We start from the raw sequence: 23,195 nt of genomic DNA, 5'->3' as shown, positions 1-23,195 counted from the left end.
AAATTTAGAAAGCCAATTAGTGTAACCTATTTTAATCAAGATTTCCAAAAATGTGTTTACACTGCTGTGTTAAAAACCTTTTACTGAACCAATGCTAAGGACTTAGCTTAAGAATGTTAAATACAGTTATCTGGATTGTTTGTGATTATGCCGACTAATCCTGTCATTCTGGCTGAAGGGAGGGATGGAAGGATTGGCAGATTCCTTATGTGGGAGCAGAAGTGGATGGAAGAAGAGTTGGGAGCATGAAACTCTGTCAGTTGCTGTACAGAGCTAGATGCAGGTCCTTTGAAAGAAGTGAGATCTAACAGCAGCAATGGATGTGGTGCTCCACTCCTGGAAATGTTTGAGCACATTAGGCTGGCCTGCACCAAGAAGGCAAACGTGAGTATTGCTGTAACAGCCAACTTAACCGGGGCTGCCATTTGCAGAAGTGAAAGCCCTTGTATCTGAGAGGAAAACAAATATAGTGAGATGGATGCAGGTCACAGGATGCTGTGCCTTCACTAGGAAGGTGTGTGCAGCAAAGTCACAGCGCAGAATTTCTAGCTAAAACATCCATGGAAAGTGTTCTGGACCCAGGAGATTCTGATGGAGAATGGAGGCATCTGTAGGGTCCCTGATAGCTGCTTAAATATGAGTGTAGTCTGTGAGTACTTAAATAATATGGCAAGCTGTTGGTCAAAAACCTCCGTGCTGTTGGAGGTAGCTGTAAATTCTTGGAGGAGAAGCTGTGTGGAGCCTTTGACTGGGGAGCATGGGAGCACCACTTCGAAGTTGTTTTCACCCTAATAAATGCCAACTATACTGTAAGGTGGTAGAGCTTGTAGTTTTGTAGTTTGCGTAGGATCTTTTTTAATGTTGTCAAATGAAACTGTCAAAATCTGGGAAAATTCTGCTGCTCAGAGGCACTTGCCTTTTACTGAACATGTTCACATGATTTGTGTCCACAAAGCTGCAGAAAGCTACCATCTCAGTAGTCATGTGCAAAAAATGTGTCTTTTAAAATTATGCATAATTGATGCACTCTCTTTTTCTTCATGGCAAATCTGGGCAAAATATCCTAATGAATAAAATGCATTATTTTATTTTCCCTCTGCCAATCGTTTGAAGTCTCTGGGGAGCAGAGTAACAGTGACACTTTGTAAGCGCCACTGCAGGAGTAGATGTGTCTTCCCATCTATGTCATGTCCATGGATGGTTTTAACTTATGGCAATGGAGAACACAAGCCTCTTTTTGTGTAGTAAATTAATGCTGATTGGTGATACCTGTTTAGCTCTTATAGATTTCAAAATACTGACTCAAAAGTGTGCAAGCCTTTCCCAGTTTTTAATTAATTTCATAAATTCTCAATGCTCAATCTGAATCAGTTCATTTAATTTCATCCTGCATATGAATGCCTGTGACTTGAGGCATTCTGATGGGTGTTTGAGTGAATTTAAGCATGTTTTGAAGTATAAGGTGTTCTAGGGAGGTGTCTAGTTTTCAAAACTCTGCTATTTTTCTCTTAACCAAGGTTTCGGAAAAGTATCTTTTACAACTAGCCCAGCAGTCCAGCTGAGAGAGGGTGGAACAAAGTATAAATTTCTCTGTCAGCATTTGACAAAATATCTATTTGCACCTTCACTAAATATAGCTATGTCGCTGTTGTTGTGCATAGCTGACATAAGGATCTATCAGATAATGTCTAATCCCATCTTTATGGGATTAGGCAGGCCTGTAATATTTGCATTGGAGTTCTCTTGGTCTGTCAAACTGTTTTGTTATTTATAAACATTTAATATAATTGTAATACTTTTGTAATTTAATTAATACTGACCTCAGTTTCTTTTCTTCTCTTGATACCCTTCTAAGGCTTTTGTCTAAGGTGTTTGATTTTATAGTTTGACATTTCACTGTGAAAGTTATTTGAGTATTGGATTGTCGACACAGTGAATTTGTCATAAAATGGGTGGGCACTTTGTTCACATTAGGCATGCCCAAATTTTTTAAAGTACTATGTTTATAGTCTAAAATACTCCAGTTCTCCTTAACAAGCAGAATGTGGTCCATTGCACTAAAGCCAGAGTTTTGCATGTCATTCAGTAGAACTGTTTTGGCTGCTCTGTTTAACCAAGCTAAAGTCGCAGTGTGAATAGCAGTAGTGCCCTCTTTAAGGGAAGCTGACATCAAACACATTGTCCAGATTAGATTTTTGCTTACCAAGAGATGCCTCTATTTGTGCAATTACTGTCCATTGCCTTTGATTGGCTGCAGCCTCTTTCCCAGACTCATCTGGCAGTGGACCTTAAAAGTTTTACTCATCTGATAGGTCTATTTGCCTCAGCTGAACTGCTGAAATAGAGTTTTTAGTAATGTTTTCACTGCTTTTTCAGTGCTCAGATTACCTGTTTAGTCTTTAAGGATGACTCAAGGAGCCCTTATTCCAGGATTCAGATGAATTCTCTAGAATGCTTCTCAACAACACCACATAGGATAGATGAATGATGTTATTTCCTGGAAGCAGTTGATGGAAATATAGGAAACATTAGAGGTAGGGAAAGGAATTTAGGATCTTGTATTGACTCCTTGCCAGTGTGACTAAACAGCCGGTTAATGTTGGGGGTCTCACACTGTAGATACTCATAAATGATTCAAAGACTAGTGTAGAACAATGACTTTGTGTTTTAAATGTAGTAGAAACATTTAGCTTTTCCAGCTAATGAGAAGTAAGACACAAATAGTAATTGGTTCCTTGTCATGATAAAATTTCAAATACAGTTTTCTTTTTGCAGCTGAGGAAACAGAAGCAGATATATGTGACTTTTCAGCAGTGATTGACTGGAAAAATTTGCAATATATTTTTCAGCTTGAAATTTGGAATAATTTTGAATTGTTGAGGGAGATGGCATGAAATGAAGTAAGTCTGCAGCCTCACTGACTGCAGTAACAGAGGAGTTTGTGCTTTCCAGAAAATGAGCAAAGAAGAAATAATGCCTAAATCTGTGCAAAGATAAATGAGAAAGGAGTGAGAGCCATGCCTAGTAATGATGTGGCTGTCAAGAGAAAGAAATTCAGGGAAGGTGACGATTATCTCTGTGTGTACTTCTAAGGATAAAGCCACACTGTGGTTTTGCGCTATGTAAGCTTGCAAAGTAGGATTAATGGGACTTACACCATGCCTAGGCCTTCATCTCTGAACAGTAGGAAATGTAATCAAAGAGATTCCAAGGAGGAGGTAGGAAAACGAAGTGAGTGAGACAGGTTTTGGAGGTTTTTCTGTGTGAGATAATTTAGGGTGAGTTTTCTCCCTGCCAACCAACCAACATAAGTGAACAAAAAATGAATCAACATAGACTAATTACCAGTTTTTAGGAGATCCATTCATAATTACTGACAAATTTCACAAAACTGCAAGTCATATCTGCCACTCGTTGGGCAGTTGTGAATACAAGAAATTAAAGTGGTTTGAGGAGTTGACCAATGTGCTAAACTTTCTGCTCTCCCTTGGTGATATGTCTGAATCCAAACTAGTTGAGATACCACAGGGAAGTGTCCAGGCATTCCTCATGGGAAGGCATGTACAGCCTAGACAGTGAAGGTGATAAATGCAGAAATTACAAAATGTACTACTTGACATCCTGAGAACTCAGTGAATGGAAGACAGGAGTTCGCTGGGTCATGGATTTTGCATGGACATTTAAAATAATACAAAAGGAAAGTGACATTTGGAGGCCAGTGGGAAGAACAGAAGAGAAGGGATGCAGAAGAGAAGGGATGGTTTAACACACTTGATAATTCATGAACAAACACAACAGCAAGTGGACTCCTGAAAGATTCTTTTTGCTGGAAGAACATGGAGAAGATTCCATGTCATCACAACGTGTTAAATAATACTAAAGGGTAGTTGCATTATTAATACAGCTGCATAAATATAAACAGACCTTGCTAATAATTTTTTAGACCCTGTACGCAGATGCTTACCGGTGTAATATTTGATCACTTTCTGCATACAAATAGATCAAGAGTAGCCAAACTTCTCAGCAGGTTTTGTAGGTTTCCTGTTTCATCTTTTTATAAACATGTGCTTTGAACAATTTACATTATTTGGGGTGCTGGGGGATGTGGAAATGTGATGGCAAGAGGAAATAGTTGATGTAATTCAGCTGTAGATGAAATCCTACATAAGCAATGACTATCAAGATCTGGAACAGCTTATGATCAGCTAATGTCCTGACTGTGACTCAGTCTATTGAATGAAAGGACTTAGGAAGATGAAGGATGATATGCTTCCCCAGAGAGATACCAATCACAAATTAATCAATGTATTCTGGGAAGATCTAGCCAGACAGAAATTAAATCTTCACTGGACTTTTCCAATTACACAGTACTAGTCCAGATGTTCATGTTGCTGAAACATCTTTATTTCTGGAAGGAAAATAAAGACAGAAATCATCAGCATCATGGGATGTTTACTGGCTGTGACAGTTGCTGTCAGGAGGCAGGAGGAACATTCTGTTCCACACTGCCTGGGATGTGGGTGCCAATGTTCTTAGGATGAAACGGCTGCAGAAAAAAGGTAGTAGATTTGTCTTTCTGGAAATCTTTCCATGTGTGCTTTATATGCACCTAACCGGACCATCTTGAAGTTTTTAGAAGCCTTCAAGGTAGCCTGATGCAGATCTGCCCTTTACTGTTTGTCAGGATGCCTCTTCAGTGGAAGAGGAGTGGACTGGCAAGAGAGCAGGAAAAAGAGGCATTTGTGGCAGTATTGGGAGAAGAAAAGATAATGTGCACTGGCAAACTTATATGATTGCTAAACCCACCAGTGTGTGTCATGATAAGTAAACATGGAGCCAGTGGTGCTGGTGTAGATGAAATGCCTGTGTTTTTATGTCGTGGTTGAGAAGGAAAAAAACAAGTGGTAGCGCTCCAAATTAGAGCTTCAGTGCATGTCTTAGTTCTTGCTCCTATGTAATGGAAGGAGCTGCCCAAATATGATGGAGTTCTTCATGTTTTAGAGAACACTAGTAGGAAAGAAGTAAGAGGTTGTATTACTGTTCGATGATTTTAAGAAATCCCCCTTTTGAATGCTGTCAGTGAGAGCAGCAGTCTGTAAGAAGACATGCTTAAGCTTGTGCTTAGATTATTCAGATTAACATGGTTTCAATTCAATTTTAATCAATTCTTTTTAATTAGGTATTTATTGTTTGTTAGGTTTTCTCTCTTTTCTCCAACATAGTTTGGTCATTCTATATAGACAGGATCCTGATACCTGGAGACATTATAACCTTGCTGACAAAGCCACAGCAAAATGCTTGGATTGTTTATTTAGGGGAGTTCAATGGATGAGATATAATTTTCTTAGCTGCATGATGGCCAAGTGTTGTGGTTGTGGAGGTGGGCATGTGAGCTCTGCTTGAAATTTCTGGCACCCACACGGGCTTGAATCATGCATTCTGCTGTCGTGTTCTAACCTTTGAGAAACAATCTTTGGGTGCATGAAGATGCATGGGAAAGGGTCAAGGGCCATCTGGGCAGAGCCATCTCTCACAGACCTAGAATTTCTAAGTTTTTCTTGTTCCCAAGACTTTATGGAGAAGAGCTGATTTTCTTGTTGAAAGCAAGTGTTTGTGATTACTGTGTCACGGCATTTGAATGGTTTCATATCCAAGACTTCCAAAGCCTGTTGGTGAAATAAAAAAAATACTTTTATGATTTCACACTAGCTGGATATGTTCTTTGATGGTTCTTCTGTGTATGTTATTTTCTATGTTTCTTTGAAGAATCAGGTTTGTTGACATTAATAAGGAGACTGGATTCAGTATACTGTGATTTGAGGTAGTTTATTGTTTTGCTTTTTTTTTTTAAGATGCTTGGGTAGTCTCACTCTTACGTTCAGAGTATCTTGGCCTCAGGAGCATATTTTCTTCTAAGATAGAATGACAGTGATTTTGATGTCTTTTGCATTTTCTGTTAACAGTCATAGTTTTCCTGTTGGGAATATGAGGATGTGTTAACAGTTCATTGCCATTGTGTGATCCTCAGGCACTGCTGTACTGTATTTTTTCCTGTCACATCTAGCTGTTCTTAGCAACTTGAAATGTATGGGACAAGGAAAAGATATTCAAAAATATTTGAATATTTCATTTTAGTGTCATGGCCTGTAATGCATAGGAGGTGGTATGTATGACTGGATGATTGTCTTGTCTTACCTAGATTCAAGGTCTGCTAGTCCCTGGTAAAGATTTATATAGAATTATTTAATATACTTCCTTCTAGAAAAGCTTGTTTTGGGAAGAGGAAAGAGGCACTGTATTAAGCTTTCATGACTCTTTGTGAGTCACACACTCTGTGTTTAGTGGGTTAATCTTGGCTGGACTCCAGGCACCCTCCCCAAGCCGCTCTCTCACTCCTATCCACAGCTGTACAGGGAAGTAAAAATATAACAAAGGATTAGTGAGAAATGAAGACTCAGAGAGCACTTTGGACGCTTATATAACATAAGATAATTTATATTTAATAACATAATGATAACTAATATTTTTGAATTTCAAAACCCCCATTTTTGTTGCTATACTCATCACCTGTTTTTCATATTTTTCATCATCAGTTCCAAAACTTTACTTTTTGCATGCTGACAAAGTAATAAGAAAGAGCTGCAAGTTAAAAAAGAAAAGTAAGGTAGAAATGAAAATAAAAGGAGTAATGCTAATTAATATAGGTCATTCAAAATAAAAAATAAAGCAAAAATTTTCATTCTTATACTTGTAGCTATTTTTAAATTGTCTACAAATTGCAGTCTATTTAAACAGAATAGATAAATCTCTCTGTGAGAGTATATTTGATTTGTATCTCCAAATCAATGATTAGCAAATTAGACCTCTAACATGTAATCTGGAACTTGAAAGTTGTAACCTACTCCTGTTATTTAATGATTATGCTTACTTGATGAGCCTTGACTGTGTCCTCAGTAACAGAGACAGACATCTGATTTTCTGTACCTAGCAGTTACATTACTCAGCCTTTATACTTTGCATAATGTAATTGCAGTAATGGATCCATTAAAAAAAAAAAGGCAAGACGGTTTGCTGTGAAGATGTTTTATGTAAGTCTTAAGTACTGAATAGGAATTTTAGTGAGCAATCTAGTATGAGCTGTGCCAGCATGCTGTTGTAAAACCTGGTGCTGCCAGGATGCAGGAAGGGCACCAAGGCCATGGTATGACAAACACCAGTCCTTGTGACATCTGTCACTTGATCATTGGAGACTTGATCCTGTTTTTGTTGGGGAATAAAAAAAAGACAGTCATGAAAACTCAATAAAATTCATATACTTTAATATGCCTCAACAGTAGCGATAAAAAACTGGGATAATCAAGATACAAATCCCTAGTGTTTAAATAACCGTGTGGGGTGATAAAACATCAAAGGACTGTGATAACAAATAAACACGTGGCTTCAGTGATCACCCTTCATCATGCTGCATTCCTCTTCAAGAAACTTATTACGTATTAATGCCACTGGCACTGCTCTCACACCTCCATTTTCCTGTGCACCCCTGAGTTGTGTTGCAGGCAGTCACCTTTCTTGGGGTCACCTGAGACACATCTCTTCTGCTGTCTCAGTAGCTATCTGTACTCCATATTGCTTCACCATCCTTCACCTTTCTCCTTGTGTGTACTTTTTTGGATACTTTGTGGCGTTTTTTTCTCCTCTAATTTTTTTTATTCTTATGATATCCGAGAGTCATGTAGGTGAGTTTAGAATATTCTTGCAGCTCAATCAGTCTTTCCATTTTGAAATGCAATTCTCTTTAAGAAAATGTATTGATTCTATAAGCAGTATGCCAACACGTTTATACAAAATCATTGTGTTGTTTTGGTTTTTTCCCTCTGAAGCGGTGTGCGTATTTGAAGGCAGAACCTACTTTGAAGGACAAAGAGAAACTGTGTATTCAAGCTCAGGAGACTGTGTTCTGTTTGAGTGCAAGGTAAGAATATTTTTGATGGAATAGAAATTCTTGCATGTTAGAAATATCAAAGTCATGCTGAAAGAAATTTTTGAAATACAGACAGGTGTACCTTAGGAAGTGCCAGAAAAGGCATCTAATAGGTCCTGTGTTTATTTTGTCTGAGTTCCACATCAAATTTTTGCAAATAAATTTACTTTGCATAGCTGCAAGCTTTGATGATACAGCCTGACAATCAAGCAACATTCTTTCTTCCCTAGGTATTGTCCCCACCATCAGTAATGAAACAGCAGCAGATTACCTTATGTTTCCATCTGCAGTGTTATTGTTCAAAATTACGTGCTCAGATGTAAGAGGTGCATTAATGTGATGGGGGCATAGTTTTGGAATTCAGGATCATTCTTAGAGGAATAGCTAGATGAAAAGGAAGAAAACAAGCTGGTACGCCAAGTATCTGGTATTTCTAGTGATAGAATTGGGGTAGGGTAGGGGTTTTTATTTGTAAACAGAATATACCTGATGCTGAGTCAGTCTTGCCCTGCTGCATGAATAGAGCTGCTCTTCAGGGCACAAATACACTTCAAGGGCAAAATATACCCCAGAGACAGCTGTGGCTTAAGAATTACACAAACTGCTGAAGTGAGTTGTGTGTGTTGTCTCTCCAGGAGAGGGATGGGGAAAAATCCTGTCTGGTTAGAGAGGTGCAGGCTGTCACTGGAGTTGAAAACCGGAACACACATTTCTAGGGCAGAGAAAAAGAGGTGCGCAGCTCCTCTCGCCATGCAGCTATCTATCAGATCAGTTTCTGGAAATCTCAAACATTTTCATACAGTTGTTAAAAAGTGTATCTTACAAAGAAGAACTGGGAACTCTTGTCTAACTTGTGTTGATTTTAATCTTTGAGCATAATTCCTGCAGAAGGGGCTTTGAAACCCTTTTGAGAATGGCAAGGAGGGAAATAATTTTGGATTCAGCTGTAGGTTTTTAGGGCTATGAGCTTGTATTTTCAACATGACTCAGGGCAGGAATTCTATGATTATTCAATGGATATTATTACAACTATCAAAAGTTATATGACATTGCCTTGTGTTCCTTGCAGCTGGCAATTGTGATACTGTATGAAAAAAAAAGCCTCTGTTGGCTGGGCTAGTCTGTGTTTTGTTGATTAGACTCTGGTAGGCTGCCTCACTGTCTTGGTAGAAATAATAAGCATCAACTTTGGCTGATTGAAATGTTGCTTTTTCAAGGACTGAAGTACACACAGTTTCTGCTGAACTGAATGAGAATTCAGAGCTTAAAATCTATATACTGTAAACTTTCTTGCTCAGTTAGGAATTCACAGGTGGGCATTATTGTATTACTGCCAGAGTTCTCATAAAAGGATATAATTAATGACTTCAAGTCAAGAGGTATTAATAGGAATGGCACAGGTACTAGTTTCATGCTTGAAGCCTTATAATGATGATATCAAGGCAATGTATGGAATTTTTTCATTTTGTCTGGATGTAATTAAAAGCATCATGTTTTGTTTTTATTGGCTGCTGCAGTTGTGCATACTATAGGCAGGCACTTCTCTGTTTGAATATTATAAATAAGTGAATGAAAAATTATCTTCCAAAATAGAATTTATAAAAGATTAAAATGAATTCCAGACTACCTTAATTGATATTATTTCTATCAAAGGTTAATTTAGCTTATGGGATTACCGGGTTTTGTTTGTTCTGGTGTACAGCACATCTCTGGTTTGCTTTATTGTATTATAAGATTAGGGCTGGTTCCTCTGTCAAGATTGTTTAAGGTAAAGTTTGAGCAGTAATTTTGATATTGGCTATTGTTCATCTTTATATTTCATTCTTAAAAGGGAATTTAAAATTAAATGCTATACTAATAATAATATTAGTACACACATACATACAATGCAAATACATTATCTTATATGCTATTCTTTTTCAGAAATGCAGGGTTCTGAGTTCATTGAGGTCTTTACTTTAACCACATTGCTTGTTTTCTGGCAGATGCCTCTGAGGAATATGCTGTTGTTTGCCTTGTTTTCTTTCTTTGCCCAGTCATGAGTGGAGCACTGCAAGACACATTATTTATGGCCCGAGAGAGCCTAAAGGTGGTACACCCGGGGTAGCCAGGTTGCTAAGGCTATACTGCAGGTATTTCATGTGATCTGCACTGAGTTCCTGAAGATGCTTAGATACCATCTTGTGGTACTGTGCACTTCCAGATGCCTGATCCAAACTTGTCTGAGAAACCCTCTTTTTCCTAACAGAGTCTCAGTGCCAGGTTTTTTTTCAGTGTTACTGCCACAGCAGCGAGATCAGAGAAGTTCTACTTTACTTTCTGTATATATAACAAGCTTCTTTAGAGTATTCATTATGGGGACCCTTGACTCTGGAATCCACTGCCTCAGTTTTTGAGAAATAATTCTAACTCTTTCAAGCATAATGCTAAGAGAAACTTCTGGGGCAAGTTACTTGACATCTAGGGTAAGAGAAGAATGAGAGTTGTTGCCACACTTCTGCCTGCTTGAAAAAGTTTGAGTATAGGAGAGTTCCTGATGCTTTTATTATGCTATGTTGTCCTCTCAAATGGTTTTTGAAGTATCTGGATTTTAGCCTAGGCATGGGTTTTTTGTACATTACAATGCTGAAACTCCACTGAAGTTATAACTTCCTTTATTTCCTATCTCACAGTATTAATCAATTACATCAATTTAACAGGATCACAAAATGCAGCGAATTCCAAGAGACAGCTGTCCAGCTTTGAACTGCCCAGAAGCTCAACAGATCCCCTTATCTCACAGTTGCTGCAAAGTCTGTAAAGGTGAGGTAATAGCAGGATATATATATAAGCTCAGTGTATTTTTTCGTTCTTATAGATTACAAATAGACTTTCTTTCTGATAATTTTGAATAGGACACTCCTATGCATGATGGTCAGTGTACATCTTGGAAAGCTGAATAGGTAACAACTGCACTGTGACCCCTGGAAATTGTTTGTAAAATGTTTAGTGTTGTGAATTCTGTGAAACAAGTTTTTGTTTTATTCCATCCAAAAATGGGTGGAAAGTCTAAGTAGTCATATATATAATTAGTGATTTTTCTACCCTTCATCCACTCCAGTGTCCAAATTAAATAGACTGGAGAAATGTTTGTGTTTGCCAGCATGTTTCTGGGGTGCTTTGAGATACCTCTTTCAGAGCACTGTTTGTGCTATGCAGTTGTTCAAGTACTTGGGGAACTGGTTCACCTCTCTGGGGCTGAACATAGTCTACATCTATAAGCAGAAACTTTGGGAAATATTTCTGTATGCTCTGCACCCTTGTGTGCTACACCCAGTCTGATCCTTACCCAAAGGAGAGAGAGATGTAGGAAGTGTTCTGAGTCCTTGGCCCATCCTTTTGATCTGGACTAACACTGGTATCTTCAAAACTATTCGCATTTGCATCTTCAAGTGGCTACGGAGGAAACATCTGTTTCTTCTATAGCTAAATAAGATAAATTGATACCTGGCATGAGGGAATGTGTTAGGCACTTGGACTGATTTTATGTATACATCAGCCAAGATTGCAGCTTTGGATGTTTCTATGCTACTCAGCACAAACATGAAGGATATGATTAATGACAAACAGAGGGATAATAAAATAGAAGAAAAGAACTTAAGAGAAGACAGGTCTTCAAGTCTGTCACAGTCCAAAAGGATTTTTTAATGATAATTTTCTATAAAATCTTCAGTAGCTTAGAGAAAATGATCCGGTGTTTCTTGTGCCTGGTATAGCTAGAAAATTTTAATATATGTCAATTGAGTGCTTTCTGAATATTTTCAATCCTCCCTGAACTATGCTAGCTTGGCTTCTTGTTAGGTGAGGAGCTTATTCTTTAAACAAGAAGCTGCTGTCGGCTATTATTCAGTAGCATGTATTTGTTTATTAACACAGCTGCTGTATGAGTGTTGAGAATCTTAATCAGTATGAAAGCCCTCATGCTTTATGGATGACATGTATCTTCCTAGTTAATGTCAAAATCTGATACAATCCAATACAGGCCAAGAAATACAGAAATAAGCCTCGTGTTTTTCCATAAACTCAGGGCTCAATGAGGAGGACAGCAAAAAGTAGATGTTGCCATGGCCAGAGGTTGCTCTTGATGCACAGGCTTCTGCTGTCATCAAGGAGTGTCAGAGATCCTCTAGGACACTTAAAGTGTAGAGGGTCCTTAATGGTCTATGTTAGATGTCATCACTGTGATAGCTGTGGTGAATGATAGTATCTAAGTAACATTCCCTAAGCACACCTTTAAGAAAAACAACCCACAGCAGGAGGAAGAAAAACAATAGCCTGTCATATCACAGTAGGTTTGTGATGTTTCTATCATAACCATGTCACTGGGTCTTAGTACTAAAACATTTTGTCTTTATGGCATCTTCTGCTTCCTTGTCTTTTGCTTCATTCCTGTTGCTTCACACTGTTCCTGAACTGTCCAGGTGCAAAAGACTTCTTTGACCTGACTTCCAAGCATCTCTACTGCTGCTGTCCTGCTTGGAGTCCTTGTTTAACTAAGCTTATGTGAGGTTAGAGTTAGAAGCTCTTTCACAGCAAAATATGAAGCAGAAACCCGGTGGTAAAACTGGAATGATAAAACTAATAATCTTTACTGCCAAAAAAATCTTTTTGCTCTTTTGCAAGAGGCTTGTGTTGCAGCCTGATGCCACCTTGCATTCTGGAGCTGTCGCTGTTGCACCAGTCCTGGTCCCCTGAGCCTGGCTCACATTCCCAAGGTCTCCTGTGGTTCTGAGAGAAGGAAGTAATTATTGGAAAACACTACTGCTGCTTGATCAATGAATACCTCTGTGAAAGAAGGAAACTTGAAACAAAATTATTGGGAAAACAGGGAAGGAGATAAACTCCACACCTTTATGTACAGATCTGGAAACTGTGGAAGCTTCAAGTCAGTTTCTAGAACCAGCTAATGTTGTTCAACAACATTAAATCATGAAATTTCCTGAGAGCAAACAGAAGTTTAAAAAGAAATCTACAGAGTTGAAAGGTTCAATCTAAGTTTTCCAGCCTAGAAAAGAACTTCATAGCCTTAAAAATTATAATTAAGGTGCACATGAAAATGGCCACACTTGGGAAAAATGGAAAAGAAAAAATAAGAAAACAGGAATTAGGGAAGGATAACAGGTGAGATTTAAAAATAAAATTCTCTGTAATGGAAATAATGATGAAGTAAGGGAAGAGTATTCAGTTAGTGGAGGAAGGGAAGAGATAAGGGGAGAGTAAAGCAAAACAAGTCAATGTTAATCAAAGACTTTAGGTTAAATATAGAAGGTTTTTTTAAATACACCTGGGAACTAAAAGTGCTAAAAGTAATAACACTAATAAATGAGATGCTGAGTGTCTAAGCTGTTAAGCTCTTTTATAAATGTGCAAACAAACAAGCAACAAAAAAAAAGAAAATTACAAGAACTATATAATTAAGACATGTCCTGTAAAAGTAATTAACAATGACAAGGAGACAGTAAGGGGATTTAAGCAAGCCTTTTATCCAGCTGCTTCAGATCAGTGCTATAACCTGAAATCAAATGGGAGACCTAGAGACAGACTGTTCTGGTGGCCTTTACTACCCCTCTCATCCATTTCATGCTTGGTACAACTTATTTTTCAGTATCTCACAGACAATAGAAAGGTATTCTTTGACCTAACTGAGAAAAAGATAGGACTGTCTTTGACAGGTATGTTTTGTAATCCCTGGATTCTTTTCAACCCTCAATCATGCTTGTTTCTGTAGGCCATGACTTTTGCACTGAAGGACATAACTGCATGGAGCATTCTGTCTGCCGAAACCTGGAGGACAGAGCTGTCTGTAGCTGCCGAGATGGCTTCCGAGCCCTTCGGGAGGACAATGCCTACTGTGAAGGTGAAATACCTTGTACACAGCACTTCTGTATAAATTACTGTGGGATGAGCGTAGTAATTCATAAGCTGTCAAAGAGCTAGACATATTCAATACAATGAATTAGATGTGCAGCATGTTGATCAACTAAAATAATCTCCCCAATTAAGTTCTTTAAAAGAAAATTAAAAAAAATCTGATCAGCATGGAGGGGCCTAGTTGATATGGCTGAGGTCTTGAATTAGAAACATGCTTCCATAGGAAAATTTTCCTTTTTTTCATGGTATTCAGATACTTAGGCAATCTAAATTCAACCATTTGAAAAACATATTAGTGTAACATTTAGTTTCTCTTTTCACTGCTGCATGTTCCTATTCTCTCTCCCCAGGAAGTAAGAAATGCCATAGACTAGATTCTGGTATTGTTAATCACACTGAGTAAAGATTCCTTATTTGAGTTGCTCTATTGGTATCAGGGAGCAACAAGCTGCTTAATCAGAAGACAATAATCTATACAATTTAGCATCATCAGGTGAAAGGAACCCATCCCCACTCCAGCAGTGAAAGCCAAAGTCCTCTGCAGAGTCTTTCAGTGTTTGTTCTAGCTGTTGCTCTGCCTCATGAAAACCCTGATTCTCACAATGCGAGTGTGATGCCAGGCCATTCTTACCATAAGGCTTAAGTGTTGGCAGCAGGATGGGCTTTGACTAATAAGCAGTTCTGTTCAGATTAAGTTGAAAGTTAAGCATCTGTGAGGAGGTGTAGTTTAAGGTACTCTGCAGTCCCGCCTAAGTACCTGCATCATTCTCTGGTGATGCACAATAAATGGGATAGATTTTAAGATTGTTCCTTTGGCTGAACTCTGCCGAAGTTAAGGCCTGCAGCTTGCTTGAATTAGTAGCTGCATTAATGTCGGTGGGAATGCTCATCTGTAGACTTACATTTGAGAATTTGTGGCTGTTTTCAGGAAAGGAGCAAATAATTCGGCTCTATATACATCTCTACTTAATTTTTATGGTAAACTTTCTGATGTAAGCTGGTTTTGAGAAGCAGAACTAAAAATCTTACAGAAAAAAATCCCTTTCCCCTCATCATATTCCAGGAGGTATCTGACATCAGGACCTGCTGTGTAACTCATAGCATCAACCACTTTTTATCCCATAGTCCCTGGAGGCTGCTGTGGCTTAGGCTGTGGATCTGTGTTTCTGGGAACTAATCAGCCATTCCCTATTTGAGGGAGTCACTGGAGCAATGGAGTTACGGTGAATTTAGGAGCTTTAAGAGGTCTTCTTTCCTGCAGCTCTATTGTCACTCTGCTGAATGAAAGCAAAACAACAAATTACACTTTTTTAGTGATCTCCATGTCTCTCACATCAGAGTCTGTTGCTTTGTGTGTAACTTGCCAGGCATGCCATAAGCAAAAAAAAAAAGGAAAACTTTTTTGTCAGCATTGAGGGTAGAATGTTTGATGAGGACACAGTAGATTACCATATGTGAGGCTGATGCATTCTTATTAAAAGAGGATTTACCAGTTTGTGCAGTACCTGATTTCAATATGATGATTTTTTGAGAAGAATTCTTGGACCAATTGTTTCTGTATGGGCAAATGACTTTGGTTCTGGGTGATAATTATGAATCTGCTTCACTTCTTTCAGAGAACATGAACAAGTTAATAGAAGATTGAGACATGTTATTTACATAAAAATATTAATTTTGCTTTTTTACATTTGAAGGTATTGCATTGTCATTTAATTGTCACTGATCCAGGAGCACTTGCTTATGTTGAAGGTAATGGGATGGGAGTAAGTTACACTATGAAGATGTGCCCACATGAGCAAAGCTCAGGAGGTTGGGTCACCTCCCAAGAAGTTCTCCCTGCCAGAGGTGAAGCTGCCTCAAGAGGCAAACCAGCCTGGCTTTGCTGCTGGGTCTGTGCTGTAGCTGCCGTGTTGGCACCACACTTGAGCTGTGCACGGCTGGTACACGGGCCCAGACCTGGCCTTGTGTGTCCATCCCTGACTGACTGTGGGGGTCATGTGCTGCAAGGATGGGAAATAAGGCTACAAAACAAAAAAAGGGGACAGGGAACTGAAATACATGTTTCTTTTATTACTATATTCCTTTCCCAGTTCAAATGTCTCTTTGAGTAGAGATTTTTATTTCTGGAAAGAGACTATTACTTTATATACAAAACTAATAAACAGCAAAAGGCACAATAGCAATAGAGTAACACCAAGTCTTTTCAGAGAGTCCTGTGCCTCATCTTGAAAGGCTGAAATGGTCCCAATCTCCCTTTCTCAGTGGATACCCTTACTTCACTCTGCTATTATTCGATATTTAATTGCAAGCAATGCCAGGTACAGAAATGTCGAGTTAACACTAAGCCTTTCAGAGAAGGTTTTTTGTAATGGCTAGGGCCCATAGATATGAGAGCTGTTTCTGTGTTTGCACTGCACAAACTTCAGATACACTGCAAAATTGGATGTCATTGGCTCTGTGTTAGAGCCAAGTTTCACTGAATACAATCCTGATTTGTGCTCCAGCACTATCAAAATAAAAAGAATAAACAGAAGTAGTGTGACGCTCCTGTTTGCAGAACTTCTCCTTAAGGAGAACAAAAATAAGAACACTTAAAGCTGATTTCAGTGTGGGTCTGGAAAAGCTCCATAAATTTTACCTGAATGATGGAATAGTTTGGCTTCTGTCCTAGAATGAACCAGTGCTTTTCCAAAGCTGTGTGATGTCTCTAGACACTTTTATTTTGGATAACTTTCTGTTATATTATAGTAATATTTGTTAATATTTACAGCACATTTAGCTTTTCCTCAGAGTACTGTGTAAAGCAATACATAAATAATTGGCATTTCTTATTTACTGGAAATTTCTTAATTTTCATCATTATATGGAATAATGCTAAAAGCTTTATTCCAAATACTTTAAAACTTATTTTCTGCCTCAGACTATTATTTGAGTTTAATTTGAGATACTTTGTGGGCAGGTTGTATATGGATTATGCTGTGCTGCCTAGGTGTAGGTGCTTTTAATACAGCCTCCTACCTAACATCAACAGCTTACTAAAACAGGTGTTAAGATGAAGTGTAATTAATTTTTCCCAAAGCCACATCTGCAGTACTCTCAAATTGAAGATTACCCTCTGTAATATATTTCAAAGAGTGTTCAATACCCACTGTTTTTATGGTGTTGGAGTTACGTTGAAAAAGCTTTTCAGGATAAAGGTTGTGACTCTTGGCTACCAGGGTAATCTGATGCATCTAGAGGAGCCTATTTCAACTCTCTCAGTGCAAAATCTGATTTCATTTTAGAAGTACTACCAAGGATTGCTGATTAAATAGAGAGCAGAAGAAGCTCAAGAAAGAAGACAGGAGAATACAATAGTAGAGACCAAGACAGAACATGACCGGAGAAAACTGTTATTTACTTCTTTATCAAGAGCATTTTGCCTGATGCAGAGGCTATTTAACATCACATATCTATCTTGGCTGTGATAGAGTTAAGTTTCTTTGTAGCAGCCTGTGTGGTGCTGTGGTTTAGGTTTGTGATGTCGTTCTCGGTAGTGAAAACAGGAGTACAGTGTGGCTGTTTCTCAGAGATTGTCTTGGCATAAGTCTACTGGTGGTAGCTGGGGAGTGGTTACCTTTGAAACCTTTTTCTTCCTAGCCCCCTTCACTTACTAAATAGTCTTTATATCAACTCATGAGGTTTTTTTACCCTTTCACTCTTTTTGTTAATCCCTCTGTCCCATTTAAGGATTGAGCAAGAAAGGAGCTACTGGGTTAGGGTCAGCCCTCTACACATCACAAATTTATGTTACAGGTGTGTGGACCATAATGTTTATTTTTTGATCTTTGGAAATTTAGTTGTACTATTAACACAGCATACAACATAGTTAACTTAGAACAGTTTTTTGTGAAACAATTTTCCATTTATAATCTAATTTATTCTTTTTCCTCAGTAACTCTTCTTGTTTCTCTGCTGTTGTCATGTTTGTCCCAGTTTCATGTGAAGCAGATGAAATTAGACCGAAGACTGAATGACTTTGTCTGGATTTGAGAATTACATCAGCTTCACTGATGATTGTCCCTTGAGGGGGGAAGGTTTTCAGTTGAGAAATCTGCTTTTGAATAAGCTGGCTTGATTTGAATCATTGTCAGTGGAGGGAAGTAAGCAATCTTAGAGGAGAAATTGCCTCTTTCTAGAGACTTCTGGAGCATGTCAGAAATGACACTTGGTTAGACTTTATCAGGTGTCCCTTAGCTCACAGTTGTATGTTATTATTCTGTTTGGAGAGATTTGCTAATTTATCCCTGTGTATGCTGAAAAATACTAATGCATTATTTAACACTCTTCTCCAACAGTATGAATATTGCACTTCACTTACCTAATTAGTACAATCTGTTGTTAATCTTCTTGTTAATCTTGTTGGTTTGAACTACTGGATTACAAAAGTTAAGTTCATTTTCAAAATAATCTGACTTCACAGATTCTAGTGAAGAGAAGAAATCTTACAAAGAATAAATTGTTATAATCAAATTGCAGTGGGATATGTGTTGCATCGTATTGGCCAAGTACAGTTATCAGCAACATATTTTTTCTTAAATTAAGTGTAATATTGGGAGAGTGTAAGAAACTTCCATAATAGAGATAAACCTCAGAGTATTAGAATATATTCTGTTAAGTCGTCTGGCTTTTTAATAGACAGTACTAGGCTATTTGCTAGCTCTGCTGTCTTCATGGTATGCACCTCTTTTTTTTTTTTCTTTTTTTTTTTTTTTGGTAAGAGTCCTTAAAAGCTCTACAGTACTGTCAGCTTTGTGAACCTGGGAAAGCTACTCACACTTCTCTCTTCAAAGAAAAAGTATTTTTTGGAAGTGAAAAGTGTCTGTAGTATCACATATAGCTAAGAAGTAAAGATTTCCATCTCCATCAGCTGGCAGTGTTTGAGTCAGTACCTAGTCATTTGAAGTTGGGGTTGGGAAACCAATCAAGCAGAAGGAAAAGCTTTCACTCCAGGAGGGCAGAATTTTATTTCCAAATTTCTATTAAAATACAATTAAATTGTATTAATACTGAAATGAAATATTAATATTAAATAGTATTAATATGTTATCAATTATTAATATTTTTTCTCATCAGAAGCACTAAGTGCTATCTTCTGTTCATCATTATGTCAGTGAGAAATCTTAATATGAAGAATTAGAAAAGCAGTTTTATGTGTCAGTGTGTTGGAGCAGGACCATTCCTTCTCGTCTGCCATAGCTTTAATTGAGGAAAATAATAAAATTGATTCCTAGCTTAAAGTGCACAAGCAGTATCCCTGACACCAATTCATCAATTGTGGTTTATACTGAGGTATAGATTGTGCCACCACTTGTAGCAGTGGGATAGTTTGTATGTGTGCAAATTGTAGGATGTGATTCAGTGTTACTTGATTTTATTTACTTCTACATTGATTGTTTGGAATGATTCTATCATCCAGCCATAGTCAGGACTGAAAATGATGGTACTACAATTAAGAAAAAACCAAACAGCTGAAACTAATCAAATGAAGGAAACTTCTTGAAAACTCTTTTAAACTATGCTACTGGTATCTGGTAAAGAGAGGTTTTATTGCACTGAGAGCAGCCCTTTTCTACTAGCAATAAAAACATATCATGTGATTTGTCTTCAGATAAGAAATTAAGGGGAAAGTTTCCATACAAATTAGGTATACCTGCAAGCAAAAGAGAAAAGAAAAAGCCACTGTTTTGTTCTTATTTTACTTTTGGTTCTGTTTTCACTGCTAGCTGGGAAGCGACTGCTGAAAAAATCAGGTGCTTTCACTGTGTGAAAAGTACCTACAGCCAAATGGTTGGGTTTCTTCTGTAACTTTTAAAACCTCAGTTGAAAAGTGCCACACATCTGAACAATGTGTAAAGGCTGGATTCCCAAGAGTTGTAACAAAGACACAGAAATGTCTTGCATTCAGGTAAATGGAATTTAAAATAAATATTCTTTAACGAAGAGGGCAGAGCAATAGCAGCCGTAGTGTTTGTATCTGTCATGGTACTCGTAACTAGTTTGGCGCCGTTTGAGAGGCAACTGAATTGAGTTATCAGCACTTTTCTGTAAAAGAGGTGGTAAACTGCCACGTAGCTGACAAGAATAAGCTCCGTGGTTTAGACCCAAATGCAGTCCAACCCACACGTGGGGCCTTACCACTGCTTACAGGTATTGTCTTTACTGTCTTCCAGTAGGGGGTTTTAAAATACATTGGTGCAGTACAATCTGTGCCGTGTCTTCCTGAGAAGAACCCAAGAGATATTTGTAGTCACTGTATAAAAAATATTAATGCTCCTTATTACCCTTTTAAAACAGGGGAAAACAAAAACTCGATGAGTGGCAAGTATTTGAAATTCTTGACATCCACAGTTCAAAATGATAAGTTGTCATACTTAAATATAGGAAAAGAAAAATATTATTTTGCAATTCAGATTTAAAGACCTATTTCTATGTGCAGTGCTGAAGGGGGTTGGATCATGAGCTGGAGTGCCAGTAAGTTGTTCTGGGTTTTGGATTTGGCTAATTAGTCATATACAACATCCTTTTTATTCTCAGTATGCAACTGTATCAGACTAGTTATTTGGAGCCTAAGGAAAGGCCCTCAGGTTGCTTTCATGTCTGACAAATAACTATATATAATTACTTGTTTCATCACGTATACACTATTATATGAATTAATTATAAGATATTAAATAGTAAGAAGATGCAGTTTGCCAAGTAAAATATTCCATGATGGCACAGATTTGTTTTCGAAATTTTCCTGTGATACGTACTTTTAAAATCATTTAAGGTGTGTGGAGTCCAGTGATGTTTTCACAAGACCGAGATATAAAGACTTCAGTTTCTTCCAAGAGTCTCACATTGACGAGCAGCTGTAGAACAATATCTCCTACTGCATGTTTTAACAAGGACAGTTTTATCTCGACAGTCTGTCTTCCTTTCCAAAAACTGGGGCAAGTTGAAATAAAAACAACTCTTTGTACTGTTAAAAAATGATACTTCTGAAATGCTCTAATGTTGTATTGTGTCCTTGCAAAGCTATATAGAACTTTCGTCAAGGAATGTAGACCTTGAGTGACTTTGCTTTTATTTCAAGTATTTTTTGTCCTGATGGCCTCCTCACAGGCTGCAGGAGATGGACAAAGAAATCGTGAACTTAAGCAAAGATCAGAGATTTAAAATAGCATGAAGCGAAAAGCACCAAGGTGTGTACAATAGGTATGTGTTATCTATGCAGTTTAGTTATGGGCTAGGAAAGAACATGCCCTGTGTGAATAACCAACAGAATTTGTTTTTAGTGAAATAAATGCTTTATCAGTCTAGACAAGGTATAACAACATCTTACTAGTTTACTTACAAGAGTGGTAACTAATGCTTATAATCGAATTCACCCAGTTTCTCTACAGGTCTGTTAATAATTTAATAAAAATCAATATATGCTAGTAACTGCCCAGTTCTTCTTACCCTCCCTACGCATTGCTACATGACTTGTTAGCGATCAAGTTGTTTTTAGGGGCCTGCATGGTGTGGATAATAGAGGGTTATTTTACCCTTTTCTTCTTGGTTTTTGTGTATGCTTGAGGTGATTTTTGAATGCTTTAACTCAGTATGAGGGTATGTTCTTATAGCTGATTCCCAGGGCTAGATTGTGATTCCTTAAGTTCTTGTGAGTTTCTCTTTGGGGGAGGAGAGACACACAGGTTTAGGAAGGCAGACAAAAATAAAAGTAATAAAACTCCCAAAGAGCAAAGAACAATTTTGGATGTCGATTGTATACGTGTTACCGCTTGATAATTTTGCTGTTGGAGCCAGGCTTTTTACTGGCTGCTGGTAGCAGCAAAGGCACAGGGTGTAAAGAGAAGAAAAAGCTGAAAATTATCTATAGAGTGTAGGAGTGATAACAACTATGGTGGTGCTGTCAGCTGGAATGAATAATGTGGGACACTGTGGAAAAAATACACAATTTTGACTGAAGTTGATGGTTACATCCTTTGTGGAATATGTCGGTTGGAAAAACTGCTGCAGTGGATTTGATAGAGCAAAGCAAAACAGAAGTGCACTGATTGTTTTGTGACTGGAGGTAACAGCAGCAGTTAAACCATAGGCTTGACCGGTGATGGAGAGTCTAGAAATAGTAGTGGGAGGAGGAGGAGCAAGGGCTGTGCCAGCACCCCAAGTTATTTTGTCATCTTAGGCAGCAAGGGAGAAAGGGTTCGCACAAAAAGAGACAGATAGAAGATAGTGTTATGGAAACCAAAACACACAAGATATTGAAACCAGGGTGTAGGTTAAAATGGAGGGAAGCTGAAGAGAGTAGGGGCTTGGAAATATGGTCAAGGAAGTGTAAGAGACCCTACTGGTAATATTTTTGTTAGAGCAATGAGGCAGGAAGGTTTAGCATACTAAACATTTGAGCAGTTGGGAAGGTAGTGTGTTTGGTGGTGGAAATAAAAAAGCCCTATACTTTCACCAATGGGTAAACTGGTGGGATCTTGCTTCAGAGTTATGTGCTATTCTTTTTCTTTTTTTAAGGAGTCAGAGCTGATGGGTGAAGGGGTGGGTTGAGTACAGGAGGAGAGACAAAGTGAGCAAGATCTGAAGACAGGACTGAACTTAGGTAGAAAGCTGTTGCAGGAGGAAAACAGCAGAGAAGCTTGATGTCAGAGGTAGTAAGTGCGAAAAGTAGGATTTGTGGATGGAGGGTTGACAAAGAGAAAGTATATGGGCAGAACTTCTTTTCCTTTGTGATCCTATTCCAAGTGCAGAACAGGTTATGTTTGTTCTAAAGATTTTAAATCCTCATTTACCTTTTTAATGGTATTGACTGCTGTGATCGGTCACTGTTCATTTTCATAGTCCCATAATTGTTGAGTAGCATCTGCTGATTTTGTGATGCACTTTTTCTAGGTCAGGGCCCAGAGAAGAGTCTCAATCTTTTCCTCTTTGTCTTTCTGTATGAGTCAGGTTGGTAGTGATAAAGCTAAGGGCCTGAAAGGCCTATATTGTGATCACTGTTACTGGTATCCATCCTTGGGTTTCTCAGTGGAGAGGCCCAGGATTCACAGGAACAGAGGGTGGAGAATGCCCTTGCTCTTGCCAGCAGAGTCCTCAGATCAGGATGGAGGTGTGCTGATGAAGTTGTGTGAGAGGTGAAAAAACTTAGCCTTTTGAGCAGATAAATGTGGTGCTTGATATTTATAGACTGGGAAGACATCTTGTTTTATTAACATAAACCCTTGGGGGTGTTTATTTATTTTATTTTAAATTGTAGGTCTAATCTACT

The 23,195-nt window shown here is 38.1% G+C and overlaps 1 protein-coding gene across 1 annotated transcript in view; it reads left to right on the top strand.

Annotated features, from left to right (window-relative positions):
- The window catches only part of NELL2 (neural EGFL like 2), a 137,504-nt gene that overhangs the window by 46,825 nt on the left and 67,484 nt on the right, over nucleotides 1-23,195 (top strand). The window contains exons 10-12 of the mRNA XM_066183128.1: nucleotides 7,881-7,972; nucleotides 10,681-10,783; nucleotides 13,749-13,877. Of these exons, the coding sequence (XP_066039225.1) occupies nucleotides 7,881-7,972; nucleotides 10,681-10,783; nucleotides 13,749-13,877 (324 nt within the window). The remainder of the gene's footprint in view (nucleotides 1-7,880; nucleotides 7,973-10,680; nucleotides 10,784-13,748; nucleotides 13,878-23,195) is intronic.

Source organism: Chamaea fasciata, unplaced genomic scaffold, assembly GCF_029207755.1.
Source record: "Chamaea fasciata isolate MVZ Bird 193981 ecotype frontalis unplaced genomic scaffold, bChaFas1.0.hap1 SCAF_5, whole genome shotgun sequence".
Classification (NCBI taxonomy): domain Eukaryota; kingdom Metazoa; phylum Chordata; class Aves; order Passeriformes; family Sylviidae; genus Chamaea; species Chamaea fasciata.
The sequence above is the reverse complement of the archived record's forward strand: the minus strand, read 5'-3'. Positions and strand labels throughout refer to the sequence as shown.